Source organism: Phascolarctos cinereus, unplaced genomic scaffold (assembly GCF_003287225.1).
Source record: "Phascolarctos cinereus isolate Bilbo 61053 unplaced genomic scaffold, phaCin_HiC Scaffold_7;HRSCAF=346, whole genome shotgun sequence".
Taxonomy (NCBI): Eukaryota; Metazoa; Chordata; class Mammalia; order Diprotodontia; family Phascolarctidae; genus Phascolarctos; species Phascolarctos cinereus.
In genome coordinates, this window is record NW_027556180.1 from 60,779,742 (window position 1) to 60,798,562 (window position 18,821).

Sequence of the window (18,821 nt, forward strand, 5' to 3'; positions counted from 1 at the left end):
AACAGGATGATATCTTATATGGTCAACGGGAGGATGTATGGTTATACTAAATATTCCCTATTAGACCATGTGGCTTGTCAAACCACAGATGCTTTAAGATGTCTTCTCAAACTCCTTTATATTGTGGAGATAGCACAGCATAATGGATACAGCTGCATTTAGAGTCAAGAAAACCTAGGTTCAAATATTGCCTCAGAGTCTCAGTAACTCTATGACCCTGGCAAATCCCTTAACCTCTCAGAGCATCATGTTTCTCATCTGTAAGTGTTAGTTCCTACTTCACAGAGTTGTTGTGAGAGTCAAATGACATAATATAAGTAGAGCAATTTACTAGAGGGGCATGTGTGTGAAAGAGAGAAAGGGGGAGAGAAAAAGAGTCTCTTTCTAAAAAGTATTCTTACTTTGTGGGCAAATGGTTTAAATGGAAATTGTCATAACCTTACCAAACTTGATATCACTTGTGTCATTTAACTTAATGATGCTCTTTGTCCACAATCTTGTTATGGAAGTGTTGTAGAAATTTTTCTCTTCCCCTTATATTATCCAGAAGTATCCTAATTTTGAAATGTTGGGTTTTTTTACTCTAAAACATGACTCTGAAGTCAACCATGTCACCAGAGAGTGTTAGAAGTGACAATGTAGCGCTCACCTCATAAATTCACAGAAAAAAAAAAACCTGAATGGCCTAAAACTGTTTTTACCCAGTTCTAGTCAAGATGACATTTGATTCTCATCACTTGTGAAAAATCTTCTGTCTGAAAGGAATTTGGTGCTTAGCCCCTTTTTTGGCAGGGGGAAGGGAGGCCAGCTGTGGTGCCATTTTACAACAAAATGTTATCTTTTCAGATAATCACTAGAGCAGATACAGATGGCCTATACTAGATTTTTAGCACTCATTTATTGGACAGAGATTTGACCCTTGGGTATGTGTCAAGTTGTCAAGCATGAAAATGGCACTTCTATTCTAGTGTTTCTTTGAAAAACAATACCTCTAAATCTAGTGGGCCAGAACCCCTTCCTGATTTCTTCTAAGGCCAGTCTTCTGTGGTAGTCTGAGCCAGTAGTCAGATTTTAGTTTTCCTTGATGATAAGAATAGATATTTTTTCCTAGTGTTTTAAATTTTACAAAATACGCGTTTTATGTCATCTAATCCTCACAACTACCTAGTAAGGTAGGTGCTATTATTATGCCCATTTTGTAGATGAAGAAAGTGAGGTACAGAGAAATTAAGTGGAGCCCTTGGTTCCACTGCTGGTAAGTGTCACAGGCAAAATAGAACAGGTCTCTTCTGAATCTAAATTGCGTGCTCCTTTCACCATCAAGTGCTGCCTGTCATCATATTCTTTTGAAATTCAGATGGGTTCTTGCATTCTAATTCCTTCATTGGGATGATGTTTTTCTGTATTCTTAACCTCAGTTGTTTTGGCGCTTTGAATGATTCATGTCATGAGATGTACTGCAGTCTCTCCACGTCTTCTGGTCCTGCGTGATCCGCATCTATATTTTACCATAATCAGTGCACCACAGATCAATCAATAGGACTGTATTAGCTGCCTACTGTATTCTAGGAGTTTCTGGTTGTACGCACTGGGCATACAGATATGTAACTATGACAGTCCTTGACCATAAAAGCTTCCTCTTCTATCCCTAACACAGTGCCTGGTACAGAGCCTTGTATATACATACATGGCACTTGATAACTTCTTGTAATTAGGCTGTTGGATTGTTCTCTTTGTATTTCAAGGGTACCAGTCTACAACTTGAGTTATCCATTCATTATGGTGGTTTTTTTTCTCACTAACTGACCACCTTTCGCCCTCATCCTTCTGACCTTCCTCAGCCCTTGAGTTCTCCTAGGTTTAGAGGCCTTCTTCACTTAAGCCCAACATCTCTGCCCTGCTTTGGTTTTTCTTGTTTTGCTGCTGTGACCATCTTGGTGGTCATTTTCAGCACCTATGTCCATTTCCCTTTCCAACCTCCACAAGAATCCATTTTTATGGCTTGTTTATGAGAAGGTGAAGCCCAGAAGAGTATCTGGCATCTAGATATGATCAAGTACGTGCAAAAGAAACCCATGCTCAGGTGGCCTGATTTTTCAAAGCATTCAACAATTGCTTCTGGAAATCTCTAAAAGAAGGAAAACTCCAGAAGGGTGGAAAATGTCATGCAAAAAGACAGTGACCACCATCAGCCCTTAGACCTGCGTTCTTATTTCTATCAAATATTTGTCTAGAATGGTCTAAATCCAGTATGATAAATATACATTGAAGGCACCTTCTATGAGCAGAAAAGGGGGAAGAGAGTATATAGTGAGCAAGCCCAGGACTCAGGAAGACCTGGGTTCAAGTCCCAATGCTTATACATGCTGGGAAGTGACTCTAGGCAAGTCACTTAATTTCTCAGTCCCTCAGACAATGAATGGTCTCCAACTATAAGAATCAGAACAGGTGCTGATTAGCACAGAGAAGGGAGTTTCCATACTAGGAATTCCATACCCCAGTGCAATCATTGGCCCAACCCAATGCAAACGATAAAACAGGAGAATCAAGCAGATGAGATGACCATATCTTTATGGCCACACAAATGACCCTAGAGCTCTAGAAAATATTTGCCATATGTGTATTGATTATTCGGTGCTTTAATGAAAGCATTTGATTCAGTAAAGCAAAATGCAACCACGAGGGTTCTATCTCCTACAAAGTACCTCAGGACATCAAAACGTTATACAATGTTCCGTGACATATACATCTTTGTTCATTACATCCAATGATCCCCTTGGCATTATTGGCATCAGATGTGTGGTTAGCCAAGAAGATCTGTGTGCCAGAGGACCTCATGGGTGTGTTAGCAGATATGCCCTAAGGTCCAAACAAAGTAGGATTTCCTTTTGATGGAGAGACTCTCTAAAAGCATCAGGATCTGTGATTTCATTATCTTTGGGAATTCCCAGTATAGGAACTCCCTATACCAACACCAGTCATAAAACATATATGGCTTACCAGACAATCCTAGGTCCCTGTCTGCAGCACTAGAGGGTACATAAGTTGCCTAGAGTGACATACTTCATAAGTGTCAAAAGTGAAATGTGAGGGCTTCTTGATCCTAAGCTCAGCACTCTATCCCCTATATCAGGGGAACCTGAGGCCTCAAGGCCACATGTGGCCCTCTAGGTCTTCAAGTGCAGCCCTTTGACTGAATCCAAACTTCACAAAATGAATCCCTTTAATAAAAGGGTTTGTTCTGTAAAACTTGGACTCAGTCACCTGTGACCTTGAGGCCCAGGTTCCCCCCCCCAGCCCTATCTCATACTGCCTCTGCTATTTACAGATAACATCATGCTAATTTATGAGAGGCAGTGTGGTATAGTTGATAGTGCTGGACCTGGAGTCAGGAGGACCTGAGTTCAAATCCTTCCTCGAACATTTACTAACTACATCCTTAGCCAATATAGCCTATATGTTAGCTCACATGGTCTATGTGAGCCTCAGTTTCCTCATCAGTAAAATGAAGGTATTTTACTAAATGACTTCTAATGTCTGTTCTAGCTAAGAATCTATGATCCTATGAACCGATGAAGCAAGTCATTGAATTTGAGGTTTCACTACCCTCAGAATTCGCTCCTTCTTATCTAAGGGCTGTTTCATTTTTGTTTGGATTCACCAAACATTTATTGAGATACTGTGCTAGGGTCAGGGCAGGTAAACATAAGCAAAACAGAACCTACTTTCTAGGAATTTACAATCTAATGGAGAGAAAGACATGCACACAAACAGGCATGCTACAGGAGGGAATGAGATCAGTATGAAGGAGAGATCCAGGCAAGTACAGAGGAAAACATGATGAATACAAGATCATTTGCTCATTCTTGTTATGAGCTCTGCTCTTGTGAGAGCTCCGTGCAAATGAGCAACTCCTTTGGCAGGGATGGGGGTGAACACATCAACAATTTGTCCTATAGTGATTTGATTTAGTCATCTGGAGATCAGAGTCTTTGGGATGACCAGATAATGAAAAAACTATTGATTGAACTGAATTAACATTCCTGTAGAGTGAGAAACAAATTTAACATTGCTTCCAACATGCCAATCACCTGAGGTGAAACTTGGTATAACATTTACGCTTAAAATGGTTTTACCCTACACAGATTTATTTTCCTGTCTTTTTTAAATTGTAAAATACAACAGAGAAAATTAGAAGGGCTGGTTAAATTTATTGACACCTACTGCTTCTGAGAATGGGCTTGGCCTATTCTTTCATCACCCTTTTTCATATCATGTTAGTAGATGTGATCTTGTGATTGACGGTCCGTTAAAAAACAAGTGAACTCGAGTTTGAAGAATTTAAAAAAGCAATGAAGTGCCCTAAATAGGGTCCACACATTAGCAGAAATTAAAATCTAATATCTTTCTAACACAATTAAGACTAATTCATAGGACCATATATTCAAAGTTAGGTGGGACTTTTGAGGTTATTTAGTACTACTCCTTCATTTTACAATTAAGGAAACTAAGTCACAGAGTATTTAAGTTACTTAACTGAGATCACAGAATTAGTAAGTAACATAGCCAGGGTTAAACCCAGGGCAGTGGACTCCAAATCTAATTATACACAGATGTTCTGTTTTTTCTATTATGAAGGAATAAAAACTAACATGGAGGTATTTCATTCATTCTTTCAGCATACATTTGTTAAGCACTTCCTATGTGCAGAGTCCTATGCCAAGGGCTACAGGAAATATAAAGTTTGGGTAAGACATCATCTCTGCTCTCAGGGAATTTGCTGTCTAGTAAAGGTGATGTCTCCATATCCACAAGCTTCCCAAGTTCACCATTATTCAACCCCAAATAAATTTCCTAACAGATATTTTCATGGCAACAACAGGGCGGCAATGTGGCGCCAGGAAGGAGTAAGAGAAACACAATTAGCTTGGATTTGTGTCCTTTATTCTATAACTTGAAATGTTCCTTGACTCACATACCCTAGTCTTACCTTGGCCTCTGTCTTAGAAATATCAAAGTCAGCCTATCTATCTTGATTGAAAATATCTCAAGAGTTCTAATCATCAGCACCTGCCAAATTCACCAAGTTCTCTCATCTTCTACATGCATATAAAGCTACTTACTTACCCTGGCAAAAATAAAACACAAATCAAAGTAGAGATGCTGAATTAAGATTTTTCCAAAATGATGAGTTTTAAATATGAGTTAAAATATGGTTTTGCGGGGGAGGCAATCAGGGTTAAGTGACTTGCCCAGGGTCACACAGCTAGTAAGTGTCAAGTGTCTGAGGACATAAAATATGATTTTTATAAAGGAACATTTCTCATATTCACCCTTCTCCCCAGCACTCTTCAGGCTTTTAAGTCAAGATGAATGAATGAAGAAAAGAAAGAATGAATGAATTTTTAAAAAGCATTTATTGAGGACTTCCTGTGTTATAAGTACTGTACTAAGTGTTAGGAATACAAATACAAAAGTAGACAGTATTTGCTCCAAGGACCTTACATTCTCATGGTGAAGACTATCCCCAAAGGGAATTAATAGCCAGAGTGGGGCGCTTTGGTCTAAAAAGTGACAAGACTGAGTGGGAGAAGTGTATACCATCTAGGAATAATGTCACAACTGATTTGATATGTTTCATGGTTCCAGAATTGGAGGGGGTAGGGTTGACAGGGGGCAGTAATGGGTACATGAGTAGCAACCAACTGACTAAATAAGAGTCCACTGGACAGTAGGTAGTGAAATAAGGCATGGTACCTGAAGCTTTCCTGAAATAGTGGTCTGATAAAGGCAGTCACTAATCAAAACAGTGGTGTAAAATTTCTTCAGGGCAACAAGAAATTTGGTAAAGAGTATAAAGAATGAAGGCATATGTTTATGGTGCAGGGGAATGACCAACTTTCCCTTTGCCTCCTCCCTTTCTCCTGGTCACAGGAGTTCTCTGACCCTGCCTTTGTTTCTCTCATATTGTTGGCCTTTTAAAGATAAAACAAATAGCTATGAAGGAAAGATATTGAAAAAGAAGATTTGTCACTGCTGCTTCTAATTATAGCTCTAGCTAAGATGGGGCTTGTCCAGCCAATATAAGGAGCTATACCAAGTTAGTAAGAATAATCTTTGCCCAATAGTGGGCTTCTTTACTGCCCTACCCATCCTTCCCAGGTGAATTCCTCTCTTCAATGGCACTGTGCTTTCTTGCAGCCTCCATATCAGCAGACTCAAAGTGTCCTAATCTCTATCTTGTGACCATTGGACCTCGTGCTTCAAGGTCTGAGGACACGTGCTGCTCACCCCAGGCATCAAAGTTGCTAGCTATGATTCTTCCATTAATAGTGCTTTTTGTCTCTTTGCCTTTAAACTTTGATTTGTAAATTCTCAAATCACAACTCCAACAAAAAAAAACTGCTAAACTAACAAAATCGATGTCGTTTTCTTGCAGATCAGTATTTAAGGATAACCAGGGGAATGTGGATAGAGACTCGAGATTTTCTCCACTGTACAAGCAAGAAAGTAGCAAGATTTCCACTGAAGACCTGATTAAACTGGTGTCAGATTATAGGAGGTATGAAGTTTGCACACTATTCTAATGAAGCAAGATTTGGCAGCATTTTAATGATTTCTGTGTGGTCACTATAGAAAAGCATCAAATTCTCAATCAATCCATCGTTCAAACTGTAGCAGAATCTCACTCAACCAAGAAGGGTGATCTTCATGTTACTTCACAAACTGCTAGATTATACCCTTAGCCAAGTTTTCCAGAAAAACAGAGAAGGGATTAGAAATGTTAAGGAGTACTTGAGTGCTACCAGAGAGGAAAATAAGACCACTGAGTGTCAGAATAGGAAAAAGGAAACAATTATGAGAATTCGACATCAGTGAATTCATTATCCACCCACTAAGTCTACTTGCTGTTCATGTGAATTTTAAGAACAGGTTTTAAAAGTGTGTGATGGGCATTCATCTATACCTGCCAGGATGGGATCCTTTCCTATTCCCTTCCATTTTTTGTTATTAAATATTTTTCTCTCTACATGTAAGAATGAGCAGTATGAGGATTCTTTAAAAAAAATCACATTTAGCAAAACTGATAATGATGTAACAATGGGACTAGAGTCTTGATGGTTGATCCCAGGAAACTCAATTCAGGATGTGTCTTTCTTAAAGTACAGAGGGGGCAGCTCGGTGGCACAGTGGATAGAGCTCTAGCCTTGGAGTCAGGAGGACCTGAGATCAAATCTGACCTCAGACACTTGACACTTACTAGCTGTGTGACCCTGGGCAAGTCACTTAACCCCGATTGCCTCACCAAGAAAAAAAAAAACAACAGAGAATTTAAAACTTGAAGGGATCTCACTGCCCATCTAGTCAAACCAATACCCAAAGGGGATCACCGATATAACATGCCTGATATATTCTCTGCTTAAAAAACTATGGGGGTGGGGGCCACTAACTACCAAGACATCCCATTCCATTTTTGGATAGTTCTAATGGTTAGGAAATTTTGTTTTGGTTTGTTTTCCTGCCATCAAGTCTAAATTCGACTCTGTGACTTTCACTCCTCAATCCTAGTTATCTGGAGTCAACAAAACAAGTTCAATCTCTCTTCTATGTGACATCACTTCAAATACTTGAAAACACACACAAATGTACACACACTAGTCTTCTCTAATATGAATATATTGAGTTTCTTCAATCAATCTTCATGTAATATGAGCTTAATATGATACTGTCCTTGTAGTAAGTGCTGAGTAAATGCTTATTTGTTGACTGATTCAAGGCCCTCCGTTAGCCTAGTTGCCCTCTTCTAGACATTCTCCACATTATTAATGTATACATACATATATATATATGTATATATATATATATACATATGTATATATGTATATATATACATATATATGTATGTATGTATAAAACATTTATCAATTTATTTATTTTTAGTTTTCAACATTCACTCCCACAAGATTTTGAGTTCCAAATTTTCTCCTCATCTCGCCCCTCCCCCAAACTCAAGACAGCATGCATTCTGAATACCCTTTTCCCTAATCTGCCCTCCCTTCTATCTTATCCCCTTCCTTTTCTATTTTCCTGCAGGGCAGGATAGATTTCTATACCCCATTGCCTGTATATCTCATTTCCCAGTTGCATGTGAAAACAATTTTTAACATTTGTTTTTAAAACTTTGGGTTCCAAATTTTCTCCCTTCTTCCCTCCACCCACCCTCACTAAGAAGGCAAGCAACTTGATACAGGTTATACACGTATAGCCACACAAAATACTTCCATAGTAGTTATGTTGCGAAAAACTATATTTCCCTTCATCGTATCTCAGCCACCCCCATTTATTCTATTCTCTCTTTTAACCCTGTCCCTCCTCAGAAGTCTTTGCTTCTAATTACCTCCTCCTACAATCTGCCCTCCCTTCTATCATCACCCTGCTCTCTTATTCCGTTCCCCCCTATTTTCCTGTAGGGTAAGAAAGATTTCCATACCCAACTGAGTGTGTATGTTATTCCCTCCTTAAGCCAAATCAAATGAGAATAAGATTCATTTATTCCCTCTCACTTTCCCCCACTTCCCCTCCACTGTAAAAGCTTTTTCTTGTCTGTTTTATGTGAGATAATTTACCCCATTCTACCTCTCCCTTTCTCCTTCTCCAAGTATAATCCTCTCTCACCCCTTAATTTTTTTTAGATATCACCCCTTCATCTTCAACTTACCCTGTGCCCTCTACCTGTCTGTGTATCTATCTATCTATTTATATCTATATATAATTTTTCCCTCCACCTACCCTAATACTGACAAAGGTCTCATGAGTTACAAATATCATCTTTCCATGTAGTAATGTAAACAGTTCAACTTTAGTAAGTCCCTTATGACTTCTCTTTCCTGTTTACCTTTTCATGTTTCTCTTGAATCTTGTATTTGAAAGTCAACTTTTCTATTCAGCTCTGGTCTTTTCATCAAGAATGATTGAAAGTCCTCTATTTCACTGAATTGCCATTTTTATCCCTTAAGGATTATACTCAGTTTTGCTGAGTAGGTAATTCTTGGTTGTAATTCTATCTCCTTTGACCTCCAGAATATTATATTCCAAGCCCTCTGGTCCCTTAATGTAGAAGCTGCTAAATCTTGTGTTGTCCTGATTGTATTTCCACAATATGTGAACTGTTTCTTTCTGGCTGCTTGCAATATTTTCTCCTTGACCTGGGAACTCTGGAATTTGGCTACAATATTCCTAGGAGTTTTCCTTTGGGGATCTCTTTCTGGAGGTGATCAGCACATTCTTTCAATTTCTATTTTACCCTCTGATTCTAGAATATCAGGGCAGTTTTCCTTGATAGCTTCTTGAAAGGTGATGTCTTGGCTCTTTTTTTGATCATGGCTTTCAGGTAGTGTAATAATTTTTAAATTATCTCTCCTGGATCTATTTTTCCAAATTAGTTGTTTTTCCAATGAGATATTTCACATTGTCTTCTATTTTTTCATTCTTTTGGTTTTGTTTTACAATGTCTTGATTTCTCATAAAGTCACTAGCTTCCATTTGCTCCATTCTAATTTTTAAGGAAGTATTTTCTTCAGTGAGCTTTTGGACTTCCTTTAACATTTGGCCAATTCTGCTTTTTAAGGCATTCTTCTCTTCACTGGCTTTTTGCACCTCTTTTGCAATTTAGGTTAGGCTATTTTTTAAAGTGTTATTTTCTTCAGTATTTTTTGGGGTCTCCTTTAGCAAGCTGTTGACTTTTCATAATTTTCTTGCATCACTCTCATTTCTTTTCCCAGTTTTTCTTGTACTTCTCTTACTTGCTTCTCAGGATCCTTTTTGAGCTCTTCCATGGCCTGAGACTGATTCATATTTTTCTTGGAGGCTTTAGATGTAGGAGCTTTGACTTTGTTTCTTCTTCTGGTTGTATGTTTCAATCTTCTTTGTCACCAAAGTAAGACTCTATGGTCTGACTTTTTTGTTCTCTTGCTCATGTTCCCAGCCAATTACTTGAGTAATAAACTCTTTGTTAAAGTAGGGGTCTGCTTCCAATGTGGAGAGTGTACTGTCCCAAGTTTTGGGGATTTTGTGCAGCTGTTTTCACAGATACTTCTAGGGACCTGGTACAATCAAGGGTGAGGTGTTTGCTCCTTTCCCGGACTGTGCTCTGGTCTATGAGTGACCACAAGCACTCTTTTCCATCTTAGAACTATGAGAAGGACTCTCTCTTCACTACCACCACAAGCTCCACCACATGCTCCACCACACCAGCACTCCTCCTCATTCCAGGACTGCCACTCACAACTGTGACCCAGATCTAAGCGAGGGCAAAGAAAGAGAATCCTGCTTCAGCACCAGCAAAGAGATCCCTGAAATCTCCCTCTGATCAGACACTCGATTACCCCTCAGTCAGTGGGCCAAGAGCTCTGGAAGCAGCTGGCACCCCAGGGATGTGCCAGAACTGGGGCCTGACCAAACTCCTCTCTCACCATGGTCTGATAGACCTTTCTGCCTTCTAAGTTTTCTTTGGTATTTGTGGGTTGAGAAGTCTGAAAACTGCCACAGCTCCCCTTGATTCAATCCCCTGAGGACTGCTCCAAGTTCGCTGAGGCCCGGTCTTTGCCTGTGTGGCCCACACTGAACTGTGCTCCTCCACCAGCCCAGAGCAATAGACCTTTCCAATCAACTATTCAGGTGTCTTGGGCTGGAAATTTGTTTCACTCTGTCTTTTTGTGGGTTCTGCTGCTCTAGAATTTGTTTAGAGCCATTTTTTACAGGGGTTTGGAGGGGTTTGGGGGAGAGCTCAAGCAAGTCACTGCTTTTACTCCACCATCTTCATTAATGTCCCTTTTTAAACCATGTCTCTCAGAACTGAACACAGTCATCCAGATGGAATCTCTAGACAGGATAGAGAGGCATTATTCCTGGAAGTTATGCCTCTTACTGCATCCCAAGATTGTATTAGTTTTGGGACTGCTACATCACATTGTTGATTCATACTAAACATGCATTCTACCAAAACCCCAGGATCTTTTTTTTTTAGACAAACTACTTTCTTAAATTTCTCCTTCATTCGGTATTTATGAATTTTTAAATCTGTGTCAGACTACATTTATTCATACTCAATTTCATCGTATTAAATTCAGCTCAATGTGCTATTTAAGATCTTTTGGGATCCAGTGTGTTAGCTATTCCTTGAAACTTCATATCATTTGCATATTTGATTAGTATGCCAGATATAGATTTATGCAAATCATTGATAAAAAGTATTTAATGGAAATAGGACAAGTATGTATCTCTAGGCTTCTTTACTGGAGATCTCATGACAAGTTGTCATCAAACCAAATCTTTTACAATTATTCTTTGAAACAAACCATTTACCCAATTCCAAAAAGATCTAACTGCATTCTGCCCCACATCTCTCCATCTTCTCCATTACAATAGTAAGAAATGCTTTAACAACATGCTATATTTACATTTCCCTGTTCTACTAGTTCAGTAATCCTGATAAAATTAGAAATAATGTGACTCTGACATGTCCTGTCCTGGATGAAATCATGTTGGCTCCTTGCAATCTCTGCTTCCTTTTCTGGGTGCTCATTAGCCATCTCTTTAATAATCTTTTCTGGAATTTCCTAGGAATCATACAAACCAACTTTGTAATATGCTGCCATTGGCCTACAGCCTAAGCAACCTGTGAAATAAAGAAAATTGTTATCTGCTTAAACTAACTACATATTCTGATGAATTTCTGAAGTCTGGTTTATATAAAATTATTTGGATTGCTCAGTTGTCTGTTTGAATGCATAGCTAGAAATAGCGAACTAGAGAGAAACATAGATATAAATGTAGATAAACTCATATATAATTTGAAGTAAAAGACAGTGTGGCATGTACATAGAAGGCTAGTTTGGGAGTATCAAAGACCTGAGTTCATTCCCTACCTTTGCACTGTAGGATACAGTATAGAGAGTCCAAGCACTTGAATCAGAGGTTTGGGGTTCATATCTCACCTCTGATAATGCAACGACTTGGTCAAGTCACCTGGATCTCAAGTTCCTCATCTGTAAAAGTAGGGTATGAGATTTGATGGCCTTTGAGGTCCCTTCTAGCTTTAGATATATAATTAGATATATAGATATAATTATATATATAATTCTATATATGCTAGCTTTGGGGCCACAGGTAAGACATCTAAGCTGTCAGTGCTCCCAGGCAATTCTCTAAGAATCTAAGTTATAGACAATGAGCCCAGATTTATCAGTAGTGGGAGTTTCCAAATCAACAGTTCCCTCCACCAAGAGAAACAGCTCTGAGGGAACAAAATCCATAGTTAAGGTAGAAAGACATAAGAAGTGTTCACTTAACTTTCTCTGCCTTGACCCTTCCCCAGTTACCCATTTCAGGATCATTTTAAGTTGTCATTTCCAGAAATGAGATAAACTAAAATATGCCAAGGTGTTATGGATAATTTGTGGTCTTCTCTATCCTGTACAAGAAGCTCTCCTCCTTTGTCATGGATAATCAAGAGCACACTAATTTGTTCCCGTATTTCAGTGAAAATTCATCATTGTCCTCATAATTTGCTTTCTCTTGTTATATTTTCTTGTTTCTAGGGCAGACAAGATAAGCAAAACACAGATCATCCCTGGAAGCCTGGATATTATAGTTGAAAATGTACCTTTGGAGCATCCAAGTATGATAAGTCATCATCATTGATTGTAGTCTTTTAAAAATTAATTCTGATACTTTTTTGGATGGGAGCAGAGATTTGGAGTGGCAGGTTAAAATCAAAGTCATCATTGTGCTGACATCATTGCATGTCTTCTTTCTTCCTACACCAGGGCTTATCGTAAATACATAGAGCAAAGACCATAGCCAAGTATGTGAGTTGTACCCTAGCCACCCACACGAACACAACTAGTTAATAGTGAGTGAAACCCGACCCCTTTCATTATAAATAAGGGAAATTCTCTTCCTCATAGTATGGTCAAAAGTTCCACTGATTCGTATAGTTTTTTTTTTAATTTTTAATAGAGCATGGTATGCATATATACAAGCTAGTTAAAGCCAGTGTGGTATAGTTCATAGAGGGCCTTGGAGTCAGGAAGACCTGGGTTCAAGTCTTGTCTCTGATGATTACTAGTTGTGTAACTCGGGACAAACACTGAAGCTCTCATTGTCTCAACAATTCTCTGAGTGTAAGTTATAGATGGTTGCTGTTCTGCATTCTGGGGAAGGAATGTCCAAACTGGGAATTCTCCACACGAATGAATCATAGATCCAAACCCTCCCCAAACTACAGCACTGCCTCCCCCCCCCAAACAAAAAGCTGATTAAGATGGCAAATGGGGCATTGGGCATTTATGAAAAAGAAAGAGATTATATAGTTATTCCTTAGCTCTTCTATGCATGCCTGTGGTAGTTTTCTCATTACTATAAAAGTACTTCTCAAGTCTTCATCCTCCTTTATCATTAGAGAAAGGTAGGTAGTACAGTGGATAGATAAAGTGTTGGACCTGGAGTCAAGAAACTTGAGTTTAAGTCTGGTCTAACATTCTTGCTAGCTATGTGATCCTGGGCAAGTCAATTGATGTCTATCTGCTTCAGTCTCCTGTAAAAAAAATAGTACCCGAGGTTGTTTGTAAGGATCAAATGAGATAATATTTGTTTGCAAACCATTAAGTACTATATAAATGCTAGCTATTATTATCATATCTGATGTGGTATGAACCTGGAGAACATTACATGATATCTTCATTACTTTAACCATGCTCATTTCCCCCCTGGATTTTTGCCATGCAATTATGAGATATAGCAAGGAATCTAATCCAAGCCATCTGCTCTTAACTATTTTAGTATTGATTGTTATGAGAGAGAGAGACAGAAAGAGAAAGAGAGAAGAGAGTGAGAGAGAGAGAGAGAGAGAGAGAGAGAGAGAGAGAGAGAGAGAGAGAGGCATGAACTAGGCTGTTTCCTTTGACTGCTTGGGGAATGATACTTTTTATCCGTCCTTGAACAAAGGAAAAAAAAGACATGAGTCAAAATGAATCACTAAAATATTCTTTAGGAGAGAAACATTAGTTGAAGTTAGAATTTTGTTCTTTATCATTAAAAATATATTATTACTGACTAATGCCAATTCCATTTACCCAACAACACACACAAAATTTGGTGGTGGGTGTTGGAATATGAAAGCAGGAATCTTTGGAAATATCACAAAAGAAGGTTGCTTGCTTCTTTGAGACAGTCCTCTGCCACCTCCTTGGTGCCATAGATTTACAGAATTACTAAGGATTCTAAGAGGTAGGGGTGAGGAGAGAGTTCATTCTGAAAATGGAGGACAGACAGTTATACAAAGACACAAAGGTAGGAGATTAAATGCCTTGGAGGACCCCACAGTTAGGGAGTGGAGTCACACATACACACACACATACACACACACACTCTTTTAGATTAAGAGGGAGCACTGAAATCCCTTCAAGAAAGCTGATCCAAAAAGAATAAACGCTTGACTAATAGTTTTATGTTCTCTCCTTTTGAAGATTGTGTGACCTCATCCTTTGTCCCCATCAAGCCTTTTGATGTGATGGTTCAGCAGGAGCCAGCAGTAGAAGTGGAAGAATTTGTTTATGATTCAACCAAGCATTCCCGGCCTTATCGGGTATATAAAAACCAAATTTATGTCTACCCAAAGCACCTCAAGTATGATGGGCAGAAATGTTTCAACAAGGTAGGCCTTCCTTTTCTGAGAGTGCTTCAAACTTTTTGCCCTTCATGACACCTACATCAGAGTTGAGCATGTCTGGAAAGTGAAATTACAGAGTGCCAAATGCCAAGAGCTCAGAATAGAAAGCTATTTCAGGAAAATGATTACTTTTGAACTGCAATGGGATTCCCTTTGGTATTATAAAGGGGAATGTAATTTTGTGACTTATGCTAACAATCTTTTCTAAAGTTCATCCTAAACATTTTCTTTTGGCCACGTTTTTATTGTAGCTTTTAAATGTGCTCCAAAAAAAAAGCCACGTCTAAATCCTATTGTGTTTGGACTTTTGTCTTGTGTAATGAGTATAATGATTGTTTAAAAAATTCCCAGAATTTGCTCCTATGCTTCTCAACCCCATGAGGAAGGTCATGTGAAATGTGTTCTTTGGTGTGAATAGGGGCTACTTATTTCAAACACTTGGATTTTTTTTAGATGGTACTGAATAACAAATTATAACTTCTCTTTCCCCTTGCTATTTCAGGCACGAAACATAACTGTGTGCATTGAATTCAGAAACTCGGATGAAGAAGGTGCCAAGCCAGTGAAGGTGAGCCAAGACACCAAAGAGTCACAGAATAAAAAGAAAATGGGAAAGAAATAACATACTTTCCTCAGACCAAAGAGGGATATTTTATTTGAATTTAGTAGAAAAGAGAATAATTTAATACATTTGTTTCTGATTTTCTGAATTGAACTTAAAAAAAAATAGCCATCATTAACTGAAACCATTGGAAATGTCAGCCTCAAGGCACCTTGACTTGAAATTATTTAAAAAGAAAATTTCCTTGTTTCAAATGAATGTGAAAAGCTTCCCCTAGAGAAGTAGTTGCCCTTTACCTGAAAAGAGCTCAGCTCTCACCTCCAGTAAGTTTGATTTAAAATATTGCTCAGTGAGCCAAACTTCCAAAGCTTTGGGCAGAGACTACCCCTACAAAGGCCTGCTTACCAACACAATAGACCATTTGGACACTTTCATTTGTGAAAGGCATGCCTGTGGGGCCCAATGAGAACTCCATGATAAGTGGTTTTGAAGTTGGAATGTGAAATTATGTCCCTGATGCTGTTAATATGATTAATAATATTTAATAAGGATCAATAAAAATGGATACGGCACATAGAATTCTGCTATGTTATCCTACATAATTATTGAAGTATACTTAGCCAAACATATCTTTTCAAGGTTTCATTTGTTTATGTTTTCCAAGTTATAAGGTTCTAAAAATGCAGAAAAAGAAATTGGGGGGGGAGAGTTCTATATAAACAGTCTTTAGGAAACCTGGAAATAATCCAGTTGTCAGTATAAATTTAAATGGGGAAAAAGCACCTCCCTAGATTTGGGGGGGGGGGAGTTAACCATTTCTGTATCCTAAATTCACTATGAAATTCAATTCTATAAATCTGTTTAGTGCCTACTGTGCATAAGGCATGTCAAAAACAAAAATTGCCCCTGCCTGTCCTCAAGGAGCTTACATTCTGAGAGTGAAGATGGACTGGGATATACTATATAGACAGATAAAGAAATACAAAATATTCAAAGTAATGCAAATTAATTTCAAGAGGTAGAAAATGCTAGCAGCTGGGGAAGTTAGGAAAAGCTTTGGTAGAAGATAGCTAGCATCCGAGTTATACTTTGAAGGAAGATAGAGATTTCATGAGGCAGAGGTGAAGCTGGGTTATATTCTAGACATGGATGACCACTCTAATTAGTGGTATTAAACAGGTTTTAGAATTATCCAGATTAATGGTATGCTGCTGAATGTGAGTGAATCGATAGTAATGTCAGTAGCTTGCATTTATGTAGTGCCTTGTGGTTACAAAATGCTTTCACATGCTATTTAATCAAACAATCAACAAGCATTTATTAAGTGCCTATTGTTTGCTTGGCTCTGTGCTATGTACTAGGAATATAAATTCAAAGAATGAAATAATCTCCGCTCTCCAAGATATTTAATCCTTTTAACATGTGGGGGAAATGGGCTAGGTGATATCTCTGTTTTATAGATGAAGAAAATAAGACTCAGAAAAGTTATGTGATTTGTTCAAAGTTATTTAGCTAGTTAAAGGGTAAAGTCAGGTCTTAACCCACATTTTTGTGAGAACTAAAGAAATCATGAGGACAGTGGGTATAAATCTAAAGCATAAGCCATTAGCATTTAAAAAAAAACCATTAATAAAAAACTAGATTGTAATCCAAAGTGAAATTGCAAGATTTTTCATGTACGGGAGATTGAAATAATGTCAGATTTGGAGACATGATAAGCAAGGGGTGCCTCCATTTATACCACAGTTTGATAGTCCAAATTAATTAGTTAACTAGACAATGGAAGGGGGGGTATTTGAAACTAGTTAAAGATGACCAACACTGTTAAGGTCTAAAGAAGTTGCTTGCCAACATACCTGGTTATCCTTCAAAAAAACTAAGAATTCTGGACTTGGAATCAGGTGAGGCTTATCTGAAACTGCCTACTCCTCTTATTTTTAGCAGCTATGTGGCCAAAGGCAAATCATTTCCATGCTCTGAGCCTCAGTTTTCTCACGTGTAAAATGAGGCTAATCTCCGTAGCATCTCTCTCACATGGTTGTAAGGATCAAGTGTCACAGTGTATGTAAAACACCTTTTATACCTTAAAGAGGTACAGCAATGTCAGTTATTATGAATATTATGGAATTAAAACAGACATTTGTGCTTGTTCAGAATATACCTTTTTTAAACAGTGTATTTATGGAAAACCAGGAGGGCCGCTGTTCACTACTGCAGCGTATACAACAGTACTCCATCATTCCCAGAATCCTGACTTCTCTGATGAGGTGAGTCCATTGCATTCATGATCCTAGAGGTAGGTCAATAAGGCCAGGAGATATGTAAGTTTATGTTTTAAAAACATGATTTCTCAATGGCAAAAAAAAAAAACTATTATGATAGCTCATGTCAGTGAGTCTCTTGCAAAAGTCATTTTTTTAACAAGGATTTTCATCTCCATTAAGTTGTCCCTGCATCCAGTATTTTACGAACCCTGAATTTTTTAAATTGCATTTCTCATTTCTTGATATAAATCCTCACTCTAGTAGCTTCCCCTTACTCTAGTTAACTCCTAGTTATTGCTTGACTAGAGATTCGCCCCTGAATATCACAAAAATCCCAACTACTTTCCAAGGGGAATCACCACCCTTTCATATGCCTAGCTATTGGAACGCAAGGAATGGGGTGGGAACAGGAGAAATAATGATCTCAGTGGGGCAGGAATGGTATCACTAGTTAAATTGCTGTGATAAAGGAAGGTCACTCCTTTCCACAGCTAGAATATCCCTCCACCCATTCCTAGGTCATAGAAACAAAACAAATAAACAAACAAAAAACACCACCTGGTACAACATAGATTAATTCTCAGTTGACTTATAAATCCCCTTTCTTCAATATGCTGTTAATAATAAAACTTTGATTTTTAATACTATCATATTATCATACTGCTATGTAATTTGATTTTTTAAAAAATAGATCGCAAATTTGTTTGTTATCCTCGAGCAGAAGCCATGCTAATCTTCTCTGTATTATTCCAGTTTTAGTATAGGTGCTGCCAAAGCAATCGTTGTATTGAATTTTGAGAAAATAGAAGTCATGTGCCAAAATCCAAGTTTAGCTACTCTGACTATTTGGAGTGCTAAGACATTGGTCACATGGAGAAATGGGTAGAGTGCTAGGTTGAGAATCAGGAAGACTTGATTTCCTACTCACGACACTATCTCTGTGACCCTGCTTAAGTCACCTCAGGGCCTCAGACAACTCCCTAGGACTTAACCTGAGCAAAACTACAAAGAGGCAAGCTGTCCTCACAAATAGAATTGTCCCAACATTGGATGAATGGACTCCCTCTCCTGGGAGGTCTTGTAGCAGAAGCAAGATAATCACTGGCTGGGTTTGTTATTCAGGGATTCCTTTTGTATATGGGTTGGACTAAGTGGCTTCTGAGAGTCCTTCCAAGTCTCAAATTCTGTAAATATCTAATCTACTAAGTCATAAAACGCTATCTGCAAATAATGTTGCTTATGGTCAGCTAAATGCAAGTAACCT

The 18,821-nt window shown here is 38.3% G+C and overlaps 1 protein-coding gene and 1 pseudogene across 1 annotated transcript in view; one reads left to right on the top strand and one right to left on the bottom strand.

Annotated features, from left to right (window-relative positions):
• The window catches only part of DOCK10 (dedicator of cytokinesis 10), a 364,408-nt gene that overhangs the window by 256,056 nt on the left and 89,531 nt on the right, over positions 1 to 18,821 (top strand). The window contains 5 exon segments of the mRNA XM_020975484.2: positions 6,440 to 6,562; positions 12,600 to 12,679; positions 14,529 to 14,716; positions 15,234 to 15,299; positions 17,468 to 17,560. Of these exon segments, the coding sequence (XP_020831143.1) occupies positions 6,440 to 6,562; positions 12,600 to 12,679; positions 14,529 to 14,716; positions 15,234 to 15,299; positions 17,468 to 17,560 (550 nt within the window).
• On the bottom strand, positions 18,240 to 18,336 carry LOC144454922 (U6 spliceosomal RNA; annotated as a pseudogene).